This window comes from Nothobranchius furzeri, chromosome 5, assembly GCF_043380555.1.
Source record: "Nothobranchius furzeri strain GRZ-AD chromosome 5, NfurGRZ-RIMD1, whole genome shotgun sequence".
Lineage (NCBI taxonomy): Eukaryota > Metazoa > Chordata > Actinopteri > Cyprinodontiformes > Nothobranchiidae > Nothobranchius > Nothobranchius furzeri.
The window spans coordinates 83,224,015-83,237,170 of record NC_091745.1 but is presented as its reverse complement, the minus strand read 5'-3'; the positions used below and the strand labels follow the sequence as shown (position 1 = coordinate 83,237,170).

General features: G+C 43.6%; 1 protein-coding gene across 6 annotated transcripts in view; it reads left to right on the top strand.

Moving 5' to 3' along the window:
• osbpl3b (oxysterol binding protein-like 3b) overlaps nucleotides 1-13,156 on the top strand; it is a 192,589-nt gene that overhangs the window by 86,884 nt on the left and 92,549 nt on the right. For all 6 annotated transcript variants that reach the window (XM_070551285.1, XM_070551284.1, XM_070551283.1 and 3 more), the window contains 5 exons: nucleotides 3,571-3,643; nucleotides 4,007-4,242; nucleotides 5,148-5,285; nucleotides 5,488-5,551; nucleotides 5,642-5,720. In XM_070551285.1, the coding sequence (XP_070407386.1) occupies nucleotides 3,571-3,643; nucleotides 4,007-4,242; nucleotides 5,148-5,285; nucleotides 5,488-5,551; nucleotides 5,642-5,720 (590 nt within the window). The remainder of the gene's footprint in view (nucleotides 1-3,570; nucleotides 3,644-4,006; nucleotides 4,243-5,147; nucleotides 5,286-5,487; nucleotides 5,552-5,641; nucleotides 5,721-13,156) is intronic.

The following is a 13,156-nucleotide window of genomic DNA, read 5'->3' as shown; positions in this document are numbered from 1 at the left end:
TGTGGCGACAAACTCTTGTCTGCTTTTGTGAGGATTTAACATGTGAGCTGACACTCAGAACTGTTTAATATTGATGGTCAGTGTTATTTTCTTACATCAACAAAACAGATATATAAAACTGGCGTAAATAAATAATTGCTCTAAAGGAAACAGAGTTTTACAAAAATCTGCTGCACAGAGAAAAGTTTAACACCACCAGACGCTACCCAGCAAACATGCCTGTTTGGGCCCAATGTGGGCTTTGTGGGTTGTGTCCTGGCTAATGTGGGCAGCACCAACCCACACTTACCCCAGAGTTCACCCACAAGGATCTTGTGTATGGTTGCATGAATGGGGCTCGCATGCATCTTCCCACATGGACCCATTTTAGATTTAGTTAAGGGCAACCCACGGATGAATCTGGCCACATCTATCCCATGCTGAGCATTTTGTGGCGTGCCTTGGACCAGCCCAATGGATGATTGCACATGTGCATTAACGTTAATTATTTCTGTGGGCACCCCACGGTGGGATCTGTGTTTTGATGAGAATCAGCTCCTGTAAATCCGAGACCATGGTCTTGAAACAAAAAAGGGTACAATGGCCTCGTCAGGTCAGGGAAGAGGTCCTGCCTCATATGAAGGAGTTTAAGTATCTTGAGTTCTTGTTCACGAGTGAGGGAAAACTGGAGTGTGAGATCGAATGGTGCTGCATCTGCAGGGATGAGGGTGTTGTGCCGATCTGTCGTGGTGAAGGGAGCTGGGCCAAAAGGCAAAGCTCCTGAATTACCGGTCGATCTACATTCCTACTACAACAAAAATAAAAACATACTGTAATTGTAAAAGCAACTGTGTACAAAAATAAAATAAAAACATATAATAAAAACTCAACTAGATGAGATGACTGTATTTTGCAAATCCTAGCTAAATGAGGAACTGCGTTTCCTTGTTGGCCTGGAGACCCCAAGAGTCCCTCATGTCCCTGGCAGTAGTTCCCACGAAGAAGGAAGTCTGTCGATGGACGACTGCTTCTGCGGTACGACTATCGATCGATCAGAAGAGGATGGGTGGCGTCTTCATTTTGTCTGTAATGATTGCGCTGGAGTTAATAAAGGATTACAAAAACGATCATTTTACAACTTTACATCATAAGGATGAATTATTTCCTCACAGCCATCCTTTATTTGGAAGATTATAAAATGAGTTTAATTAAGTTTTCAATCCAGCTTTGTGCAACAAAATGATGAGATTATCCTTGATAATGACTGCAGGTGTGACAAGTTATGAGCTTTTCTCTTAATCTATATTTAGGCAGCACGGCCAGTATTTACATCATAAATCATTTAGACACGTTTCATGGTGTGAACTTCACTTACAGCACCTCTTATGAACTGGCTTAGCTGAACAGAACAGGCATTGTACACAGGTAGCATACTTAGTAGCACTTTCCATCATAACTCCACTCAAAAACCTCTCCTTACCGAGAGCAGGGCAGGAACTGCCATGGTGCTGAGCAGCGCCGAGCCGCCCAACCAAGCCTCAGTCCCGGCTGCGGGCCATGAAGGCCACCGACAGCGGGGCTGATACCAGGAAGCTCTGAGGTTATAAATACTGAGCATTTGAACCCTCCTCACATGTCGGCGGACATTCTGTAACAAAATAAACACTAGTAAACACACACACTCACCGAAAAGTGAAAATGACTAACTAACCACCGCTAGCGTTGATGCTGATTAGCTTTGAGCTCCAGGGGTAACAAAATGCAGTCTGATTTTTTTGTTTGGTCAAACAACAAAATACCAACTCTTACCTGTCCAGGAGAACTTTGTATCCCTCCTGAAATTGATCTGGTCCTAACATCTCCATCTTTGAAAATAGTTTCCAGTGTTTAGCTTCATTTTATTTCTCATGTTGTTCTTCAGTCTTAAGGAGAGACTGAGCTTCTTAGGTTTACAAGATAATCCTTCTGTACTGCTCCGTGTGCTAGCTTCAGTTCTCTCCACAACACTGTTTCATCCAACCAGAGGGGTCAGAGGCTCCTCAAGGCTGGAGCTGAAACTGGTGGTGGAGAGTGAAGTCGAATAAAGCCTAATTTATACTTCTCCGTCTGCTCCACAAGGTAGACGGGCACAAACAGAGACGTTTTGCTCTCTGACTTGTTCGTCAGTTGGACGGGGAGTGTTGCAAAGCATTTTCCCGCCAGGACAACAGAGGGCGTAGTGCTTTTCGATGGTATCCTGTCATGTATCCAGTCCAAGTTAGTGTGTTTAATATTGTGTTTTTCTTTTTTATTTAAGAGACTTTTTAGCACGTACAAATTTGTCCCTCATTCTCCTTCACCTCTTCATGCACTCACCACCTCTAAACCTACTTTTTCCGTCATTTCCGTCCACAAATAAAATGCTTGCTGCATATCGTTTTACTCCTCCGGTCACGGATGAATAAAATGTTCATATTTTTAGAGTTTTTCAGTGAGGCATTCTTCAAGTTTCTTTGTGTTTGCCATCTTTGATTCTCTTTATATTTTTGAGAGAGCAATGGCGGCATTGGCCCCAATCCCAGCTCTGTTCAGACTAACTTCCCCATGTTGGACTTATAAGGCAGCATTGGCCAATTAGTAGATCACCAGGAGTGTGTGAATGTGTGAGTTCATGAATAATAAAAAGCACTTCGGGTAACGTGAAAAGTGCCATCTAAATCTAATCATTATTATATATGTCACGTTCTGCCCCTGCCTTCCTGACTGTGTGTCCCTCTCCTGCCCTGATTGTCCTCATTGGTTTCACCTGCCCCTTGTTAGCCTGCCCATGTGTTCCTCATTTTCCCCAGAGTATTTATACCTCCCATCTCGTTATGTCCTTTGTCAGATCATTGTTGCTTGTAGTCCTTGTGTTTTGTTCCTGTCGTTCCCAGTCCTCCATTAAAACCATTTTACTTTTACTGAAGCCTGCATTTTTTACCTCCTGGTCAGCTCTGCCACACATGGTCCGCTGTCATCCACACCTACATCGTGACAATATATATATATATTTTTTTCAAATGGTAAATGGTGGGAAACCTACAGGTCTGCTGTGAAATGCAGGGCACATGAGGGCCCCGCAGTGATGGCCCACATATGAGGGACAAGTCCTGTTGGGCCCCTACCTGGCCCCAAATGATGGGGCCCGCGTGTGCCCTACATTTCACGACAGCTGTGGGTTCTACTGTGGGCAATGCCCAGAGAGATCCCACATAGGGGCCCTAAAGGGCATATTTGCTGGGTAAAACCTTAAATCCTAATTCTAAATATTGTTTATAAAAGATGGTTTAAAAGATGGTTCATGTCATTTCTGTACTTCTTTCAGACTTAACGCTGTGTGTTAGATGAAAAGCCAGCTTGAGCCGAGGCAATGAGAAAATAGATTTAAATTACTTTCATCTAAAAATACAGCAAGCTAAGTTGCCCTTTAATCACAAGGTGCAGAAAGAGCCTTCGTTTCTGTTTATAACAAGGAGTGTTTGGGATGTTGGAAGAAAACGGCTTCTTTCTATAAGTGCTGTAAAAGTATCTCTCATCAGTTTATTCAGTTTGAATGTCTGTTTCTTTTTTTAGGTATCAGATGACTCATACATCAGTGATATTAGTGACAACGTTTCCATGGATAATTTTAGCAATGACACAGAAGGTGAATGAATTTAAATCTGCACTTTTATCAACTTAGTTACAGGGGACATTTGTGTGTCTTGTATCCACCTTATTCCTACACCCTCCATGAGCGTTTGCATGAAGAACCCGACAGATTTCCAGTCTGCCTTCATTTACATTAAGACAATGCAATCCCTTATTTATATTGTATATGTTTAATCCTCTTCAAATGTTTAAATAAACTGCAGCGAGCAACAAAACCTCACCACCCAAGCGCTACTTCCGGTATCTCACCGGCTGTTGCTCGCATCATCGTTTCTCCATGACCCTGGCCAGGAATAAGGTGGACATCTACATTATTTTATTTACGCACCTTCTGTCTCTCCCAAACCTGCTTCTGCAGAAGAAGGCGTTGTCTCTTGTCGTCGTAGATCCTGCCTGCCCTCGCCTAGTCCAAACAGCAACACATTCAGCCTGTGGAACATACTCAGGAAAAACATAGGCAAAGACTTGTCCAAGGTCACGATGCCAGTGCATCTCAATGAGCCTCTCAACACACTGCAGAGACTCTGTGAGGAGCTGGAGTACAGCGAGCTGCTAGACAGAGCTGCCAACACAGAAAACCCTTTTGATCGTATGGTGAGATCTCCACCGATGCAATGTTTTTTTTTACTTGGGGTGTTTAGGAGTTCTCTGTGTGCCCTATGGTGAAAACGATTTAAGTAAATATATACACATATATATATATATATATATATATATATATATATATATATATATATATGTGTGTGTGTGTGTGTGTGTGTGTGTGTGTGTGTGTGTGTGTGTGTGTGTGTGTGTGTGTGTATTATTTCATATGTGCAGCAATGGCACAGAGTGTAAAGTTTAGGTAATTATATAAAATAAATATCTACTTTATTATATAAATGGGAAGCAAACCATAAATATATTTGTTGTCCGTTAAAGTAATAGTTTAGGAGATCTTTTCCTGCAAGAAAAACATGAAATGAATTTAACTGTTGTCTTTTACTCCTGCAATAAAAACTGATTTCTTTTATATTTTATAAAGGAAATCCTGTTCAGATTAGTTAAAGCAGAAGCATTTGCAACATATTAAATTAGAACTCATTCATGTTTATGTGATTAAAAAAATGAAGTCAGCCAACACATGATCACAGGCAACTGTATTTATTCCATATAGAAAAGAATATCTATTCTGCTGGTGCAACAAACAAAGGGAGATGTGCACAGAAGAAGAAAAAACAACAATCTATAAAGAAAATCTAGGTTTAAGCTAAATAATGTTTACAAAAAACTCAAAAGAGACTTCAACAAAGGATTTCTGCTATGGGAGAGGGAGCCTTGGTCTCCCATAATGTGATACAGTTAGAGTTCAGTCACTCAAAGCAAGAATTTATCAGAAATGCAAAAGTCTGAATAGGATTTGGGGTCAAACTAGAGTTTAAGGGCAATTAAATTATCATTTTCAACACTCTGAACAGTTTACAGAAAGTCTGAACTCATCGGTTTTCTCTTTTCTACAGATCTACATAGCAACGTTTGTTGTATCTGGATATGCGTCCAGCTTCTATAGGACTGGAGGAAAGCCTTTCAACCCTGTTCTAGGGGAGACCTACGAATGCGACCGGCCAGACAGAGGCTTTCGCTTCATTGCTGAGCAGGTAACCTTGAGTTCTGGAAGATGTTTCAGCTTAAACTAAGCAGCCAGCGCAATCAAACGGGCAAAAAATACTTAACTGACCTATACTCTGAATTAACAAGGCTGGAACCTTTCTGTTGCGTCTTCTTAAAAAGAAAAAGCAGGAAACCAGAAAATCTTCATGTAAGACATTTTAACTCAAGAATTTCTCCCAATAATTTCAGGTCAGCCATCACCCACCTATTTCAGCTTGTCACGCAGAGTCTAAAAACTTTGTCTTCAGGCAAGGTACTGGATCGTTTCATTCTTTTTGCTGCTGGTATTAACGTGGTAGCTTGTTCTGGTGGACCATTGTTCATCTGGATCAATGTGTTGTAGATTTGAGGTGTAAGAACAAGTTCTGGGGGAAGTCCATGGAGATTGTTCCTGTCTGCACCACTCATGTTACTGTGCCCAGGTAAGTTTATTAGGCCCGAGCAGTGAAGCTGCGAAGGCCTATTGTATCTGCTCCGTTTATTATTAGGCCCGAGCAGCGAAGCGCTGCGAAGGCCTATTGTATCTGCTCCGTTTCTTTTTTTAGGCCCGAGCAGCGAAGCGCTGCGAAGGCCTATTGTATCTGCTCCGTTTCTTTTTTTTTCTTTCTTTCTTTCTTTTTTTTTTTTTTCTTTTTTTTTCTTCCGCGTCTTTGGACGGCCTTTAGGGGGTCTTAGCATATCCAAAAACTCACCAAATTCTGGCCCAATATAGAAAGTGCGTGAAATTTACGTATTTCACTGGCAATGTGAAAGTTGGTATAAAAGTGTTTCAACAGCGCCCCCTGGAAAATTAAAAATACGCCTCCGCATTGACCTTTTTTCATAGTAGAGTGATAAAATTTGGTACACCTGTAGAATTCAACAATACGCACAGAAAAGCCTCTTGCACCCATGGTCAATATCAAACAGGAAGTCGGCCATTTTGGACTAAAGTGGCCATTTTTACCCCATTTTGGCCATTTCTAGGCTCTATATTTGGTTGAACAGTTTGATCATTTTTCGCACGATTGTCTCAAAAATAATGTGCGATCGAACAGAAGCGATGGACGAATCAAATGAGAAAATAAAACTGACTTTTCGTAAATACTGAAGGGGCGGGGCCAGGCCTCAAAGTTCGAGCACTCGCCAAAAAAATTCAAATTGCTATAATTTCATAAATGAAAGAATTACAGTTAAAGTAATTTGCTATGGACAATCGTCATCGCCCCCCGAAGACAAATGAATGGTTGATTGATGATGTCACATAAGCCCCGCCCCCTCAGGCCTTAAAAGGTCAAGTTTTACTGGGAAATTGTCCAAAATTCGCCCTTTGTACTAATCACCCCATATTTCTAGCAGGAAACTGAAGACAAGTTGGGGTTGCTTGGCGTCACTTTATGGGAGTTTTCTCCAGAAGGCGGGGCTGTGGCGGCGCGGCGAAGTCAGGCGTACCGACGTGGCCTTACGTTTGCCTACCATTTCGTCATTTCTAAAGATATCGCCACAAAACCTCTTGGGAGTGATCCTAGTCCAGCCCCCCAAAAAATTTGATGTGAACATCCGGTGGGCGTGGCCTATTTTCTGAAATAGCGCCCCCTAGGACCATTAAAACTGTCAGCCCCAAGCCATGCTTTGACTGAGGATTTTGAAATTTGGTACACTAATGTGGTGTCTCAGGACCTACAAAAAAGTCTCTTGGAGCCAAATGTAAAGTTGCACAGGAAGTCAGCCATTTTGGTCCAAGTACTCGATTTACTGGTTTTCGCACACGTTGTTTGGAGAGTGATGCTCCATCGCTCTTTTCACCAATCACCTTCAAACTTCTCTTATATACTCTTAAGACATAAAGGAAAAATTTCAACCGTCGGATTTTAAATAAGTTTAAAGGTGTGGGCGTGGCTAAGCCTCAAACTTTGACCTGTCGCCACGCCACTCTTTTTTTCACAGCTCCCTATTGGATTCCTTTTACCCAATCACCAGCAATCTCTGGCAAATAGCAGCTGACAAGTTGAGGTCACTTGGTCTGCAGTACTGGCAGGTTTGAAAAAAAGGCGGGGCTTTGGGAGCATGGCGAAATTTGCCATCACGCCATGGCAATACGTTTGCCTCTCATTTCTTCAATTATCGTGACATCGCCACAAAATGTCTGGTGAGTGATCTGAGTCTGACCCCCAATAGAACTGCACAGCTGAAGTTTGTGGGCGTGGCCTATTTTCTGAAATAGCGCCCCCTAGGACCATTAAAACTGTCAGCCCCAAGCCAAGCTTTGACTGAGGATCACGAAATTTGGTACACTAATGTAGTGTCTCAGGACCTACAAAAAAGTCTCTTGGAGCCAAGTGCAAAGTCGCACAGGAGGTCGGCCATTTTGGTCCAAGTACTTGATTTAGTGGTTTTCGCACATGTTGTTTGGACCTTGATGCCCCGTCGCCCTTTTCACCGATCACCTACAAACATCTGCTATGTGCTCTTAAGACAAAGGGGAAAAAATTCAACCGTCGGATTTTAAATAAGTATCAAGGTGTGGGCGTGGCTAAGCCTCAAACTTTGACCTTTCGCCATTACATTACTTGACTTAACTCCCATGTGCATGATCAGATCGTATATCAAACGTTGTCTGTGTGATCACTGACCACATCTGAAGACAAAGATAATGTGGACAGCTGACATCACCTATGCCCCGCCCCCTGACTATTGGAAGTCTAGTTTTATGGTGAAATGCCCATATTTGTCCCCTCTAATTTAGTCAACATGACACTAAGGTCATGCACTGTCTTCATGATGTTGTAATGACCATTCAGATCTGATAGCTTTCCAGATAGGGAGGGACTTTGATGCCATGGCGAATTCTGGCGTGACGCCATGACCTTACGTTTGACTGTAACTTCCACAAACAGCCTCCGATTTGCCCGAGACTGAACATCACATCACCAGTGTGGTAAAGATAGCGTATCTCCTAGTGGTGAGACGTGTAATGGTGGGCTCAGAGGGGATGCTGAGTCAGGGTGAGGTGTGGACGAGGAGGCCGTTCACGGTTTCTGTTGTCGGGTTGGACTTTCTGTTCTGCCAGACGTGCCCTGGTGCCCCCGGCTGCTGGCCAGGACGGAGCAGCGCGGAGCTGGGTTTGGAGAGTGTCGGGTATGGAGCGGAGGGGGTGCGGACGGAGGGCGAGCAGCTTCGCTGCGAGGGCCGAACGACGCTGCTTGCAGCTTTAATTAGGCCCGAGCAGCAAAAGCGCTGCGAAGGCCTCTTGTTTTTCCTCCGTTTATTCTTTTTTTTTTTTTTTTATTATTCCGGTGCCGCTTTGAATGGCTTTTTGGGACCTTAACATACCCCAAAACTCACAATATTTTGCAAGCTTGTCAGGCCTGGTGAAAAATTTGATATTTTAAAGGTCCCAAAAAAATCGCAAAGAAAATGGCTGAACAGCGCCCCCTACAAGGTGAAAAATACGCCTCTCCATAAAGCTTAGTTTATTGTACAGTTATGAAATTTGGTACACTTGTAGTCCTCAACAGTCCGCACAGAAAAGTCTCTTGCAACCATGGTCAATATCAAACAGGAAGTCGGCCATTTTGGGTTGAAATGGCGATTTTTAGCGGTTTTTGCCGTTTTTAGGGTCCGTTTCTGATTGGATTGCTCGATCATTTTTTGCACGATCATCTCAAAAATTGTGTGAAATTGCTTAGACGGGATGGGCGAACAAAATGAGATGAGAATTCTGAGTTTTCGTATATGTTGAAGGGGCGGGGCCAGGCCTCGAAGTTTGACTACTCGCCAAAAATATTTAAATTGCTATAACTTCATAACTGAATAGAATAGAGTTACCAAACTTTCTGTGGTCATTTGTCATCTGCCCACAAAGGAAATTGAATGGTCAGATGATGACATCACTCAAGCCCCGCCCCCTCAGGACCAGAATGATCAAGTTTTACTGTGAAAGGTCCCAAATTGCCCCATTTCACTTAATCACCACGAATTTGTAGCTGGTAACTCAAGACAAGTGGGGGTTGCTTGGCGTCACTTTATGGGAGTTTTCGGTAGAGGGCGGGGCTTTGGCGGCGCGGCGAAGTCAGGCGTACCGCCGTGGCCTTACGTTTGCCTCCCATTTCGTCATTTCTAAAAATATCGTCACGAAACTTCTTGTGAGCGATCCTAGTCCGGCCCCCCAAAAGATCTGATGTGAACATCTGGTGGGCGTGGCCTATTTTCTGAAATAGCGCCCCCTAGGACCATTAAAACTGTCAGCCCCAAGCCATGCTTTGACTGAGGATTACGAAATTTGGTCCACTAATGTGGTGTCTCAGGACCTACAAAAAAGTCTCTTGGAGCCAAGTGCAAAGTCGCACAGGAAGTCGGCCATTTTGGTCCAAGTACTCGATTTAGTGGTTTTCGCACACGTTGTTTGGAGAGTGATGCTCCATCGCCCTTTTCACCAATCACCTTCAAACTTCTGCTATATCCTCTTAAGACATAGAGGAAAAAATTCAACCGTCGGATTTTAAATAAGTATAAAGTTGTGGGCGTGGCTAAGCCTCAAACTTTGACCTTTCGCCACGCCACTCTTTTTTTCACAGCTCCCTATTGGACTCCTTTTACCCAATCACCTGGAATCTCTGGTAAATAGCAGCTGACAAGTTGAGGTCACTTGGTCTACAGTACTGGCAGGTTTTGAAAAAAGGCGGGGCTTTGGGAGCATGGCGAAATTCGCCATCACGCCATGGCAATACGTTTGCCTCTCATTTCTTCAATTATCGTGACATCGCCACAAAATGTCTGGTGAGTGATCCTAGTCTGACCCCCAATAGAAATGGGCATCTGAGATTTGATGGCGTGGCCTATATTCTGAAATAGCGCCCCCTAGGACCATTAAAACTGTCAGCCCCAAGACAAGGTTTGACTGAGGATTACGAAAATTGGTACACTCATGTAGGGTCTCTGGCCCTACAAAAAAGTCTCTTGGAGCCAAGCGCAATTTCGCACAGGAGGTCGGCCATTTTGGTCCAAGTACTCGATTTAGTGGTTTTCGCACACGTTGTTTGGACATTGATGGCCCGTTGCCCTTTACACCGATCACCTTCAAACTTATGCTATGTACTTTTAAGTCAAAGGGGAAAAAATTCAACCGTCGGATTTTAAATAAGTATAAAGGTGTGGGCGTGGCTAAGCCTCAAACTTTGACCTTTCGCCATGACATTACTTGACTTAATAACTCCCATGTGCATGATCAGATCTAATTCAAACTTTGTCTGTGTGATCACTGACCACATCTCAAGACAACGTCATTGTGGACAGCTGACATCACCTAAGCCCCGCCACCTGACAACAGGAAGTCTATTGTTTTATGGTGAAATGCCCATATTTGTCCCCTCTAATTTAGTCAACATGACACTAAGGTCATGCACTGTCTTCATGATGTTGTAATGACCATTCAGATCTGATAGCTTTCCAGATAGGGAGGGGCTTTGATGCCATGGCGAATTCTGGCATGACGCCGTGACCTTACAATTCAATTTAATGGTGAGCTCAGAGGGGATGCTGAGTCAGGGTGAGGTGCGGACTAGGAGGCCATTTGCGGTTTCTGGTGTCGGGGTGGTTGATGTTTCTGTTCTGCCAGACGTGCCCTGGTGCCCCGGGCTGCCGGCCAGGCCGGAGCGGCGCGGAGCTGCGAGGGCCGAACGATGCTGCTTGCAGCTTTAATTTTTCTTTCTTTCTTTCTTTCTTTTTTTTTTCTTTTTTTTTCTTCCGCGTCTTTGGACGGCCTTTAGGGGGTCTTAGCATATCCAAAAACTCACCAAATTCTGGCCCAATATAGAAAGTGCGTGAAATTTACGTATTTCACTGGCAATGTGAAAGTTGGTATAAAAGTGTTTCAACAGCGCCCCCTGGAAAATTAAAAATACCCCTCCGCATTGACCTTTTTTCATAGTAGAGTGATAAAATTTGGTACACCTGTAGAATTCAACAATACGCACAGAAAAGCCTCTTGCACCCATGGTCAATATCAAACAGGAAGTCGGCCATTTTGGACTAAAGTGGCCATTTTTACCCCATTTTGGCCATTTCTAGGCTCTATATTTGGTTGAACAGTTTGATCATTTTTCGCACGATTGTCTCAAAAATAATGTGCGATCGAACAGAAGCGATGGACGAATCAAATGAGAAAATAAAACTGACTTTTCGTAAATACTGAAGGGGCGGGGCCAGGCCTCAAAGTTCGAGCACTCGCCAAAAAAATTCAAATTGCTATAATTTCATAAATGAAAGAATTACAGTTAAAGTAATTTGCTATGGACAATCGTCATCGCCCCCCGAAGACAAATGAATGGTTGATTGATGATGTCACATAAGCCCCGCCCCCTCAGGCCTTAAAAGGTCAAGTTTTACTGGGAAATTGTCCAAAATTCGCCCTTTGTACTAATCACCCCATATTTCTAGCAGGAAACTGAAGACAAGTTGGGGTTGCTTGGCGTCACTTTATGGGAGTTTTCTCCAGAAGGCGGGGCTGTGGCGGCGCGGCGAAGTCAGGCGTACCGACGTGGCCTTACGTTTGCCTACCATTTCGTCATTTCTAAAGATATCGCCACAAAACCTCTTGGGAGTGATCCTAGTCCAGCCCCCCAAAAAATTTGATGTGAACATCCGGTGGGCGTGGCCTATTTTCTGAAATAGCGCCCCCTAGGACCATTAAAACTGTCAGCCCCAAGCCATGCTTTGACTGAGGATTTTGAAATTTGGTACACTAATGTGGTGTCTCAGGACCTACAAAAAAGTCTCTTGGAGCCAAATGTAAAGTTGCACAGGAAGTCAGCCATTTTGGTCCAAGTACTCGATTTACTGGTTTTCGCACACGTTGTTTGGAGAGTGATGCTCCATCGCTCTTTTCACCAATCGCCTTCAAACTTCTCTTATATACTCTTAAGACATAAAGGAAAAATTTCAACCGTCGGATTTTAAATAAGTTTAAAGGTGTGGGCGTGGCTAAGCCTCAAACTTTGACCTGTCGCCACGCCACTCTTTTTTTCACAGCTCCCTATTGGATTCCTTTTACCCAATCACCAGCAATCTCTGGCAAATAGCAGCTGACAAGTTGAGGTCACTTGGTCTGCAGTACTGGCAGGTTTGAAAAAAAGGCGGGGCTTTGGGAGCATGGCGAAATTTGCCATCACGCCATGGCAATACGTTTGCCTCTCATTTCTTCAATTATCGTGACATCGCCACAAAATGTCTGGTGAGTGATCTGAGTCTGACCCCCAATAGAACTGCACAGCTGAAGTTTGTGGGCGTGGCCTATTTTCTGAAATAGCGCCCCCTAGGACCATTAAAACTGTCAGCCCCAAGCCAAGCTTTGACTGAGGATCACGAAATTTGGTACACTAATGTAGTGTCTCAGGACCTACAAAAAAGTCTCTTGGAGCCAAGTGCAAAGTCGCACAGGAGGTCGGCCATTTTGGTCCAAGTACTTGATTTAGTGGTTTTCGCACATGTTGTTTGGACCTTGATGCCCCGTCGCCCTTTTCACCGATCACCTACAAACATCTGCTATGTGCTCTTAAGACAAAGGGGGAAAAATTCAACCGTCGGATTTTAAATAAGTATCAAGGTGTGGGCGTGGCTAAGCCTCAAACTTTGACCTTTCGCCATTACATTACTTGACTTAACTCCCATGTGCATGATCAGATCGTATATCAAACGTTGTCTGTGTGATCACTGACCACATCTGAAGACAAAGATAATGTGGACAGCTGACATCACCTATGCCCCGCCCCCTGACTATTGGAAGTCTAGTTTTATGGTGAAATGCCAATATTTGTCCCCTCTAATTTAGTCAACATGACACTAAGGTCATGCACTGTCTTCATGATGTTGTAATGACCAT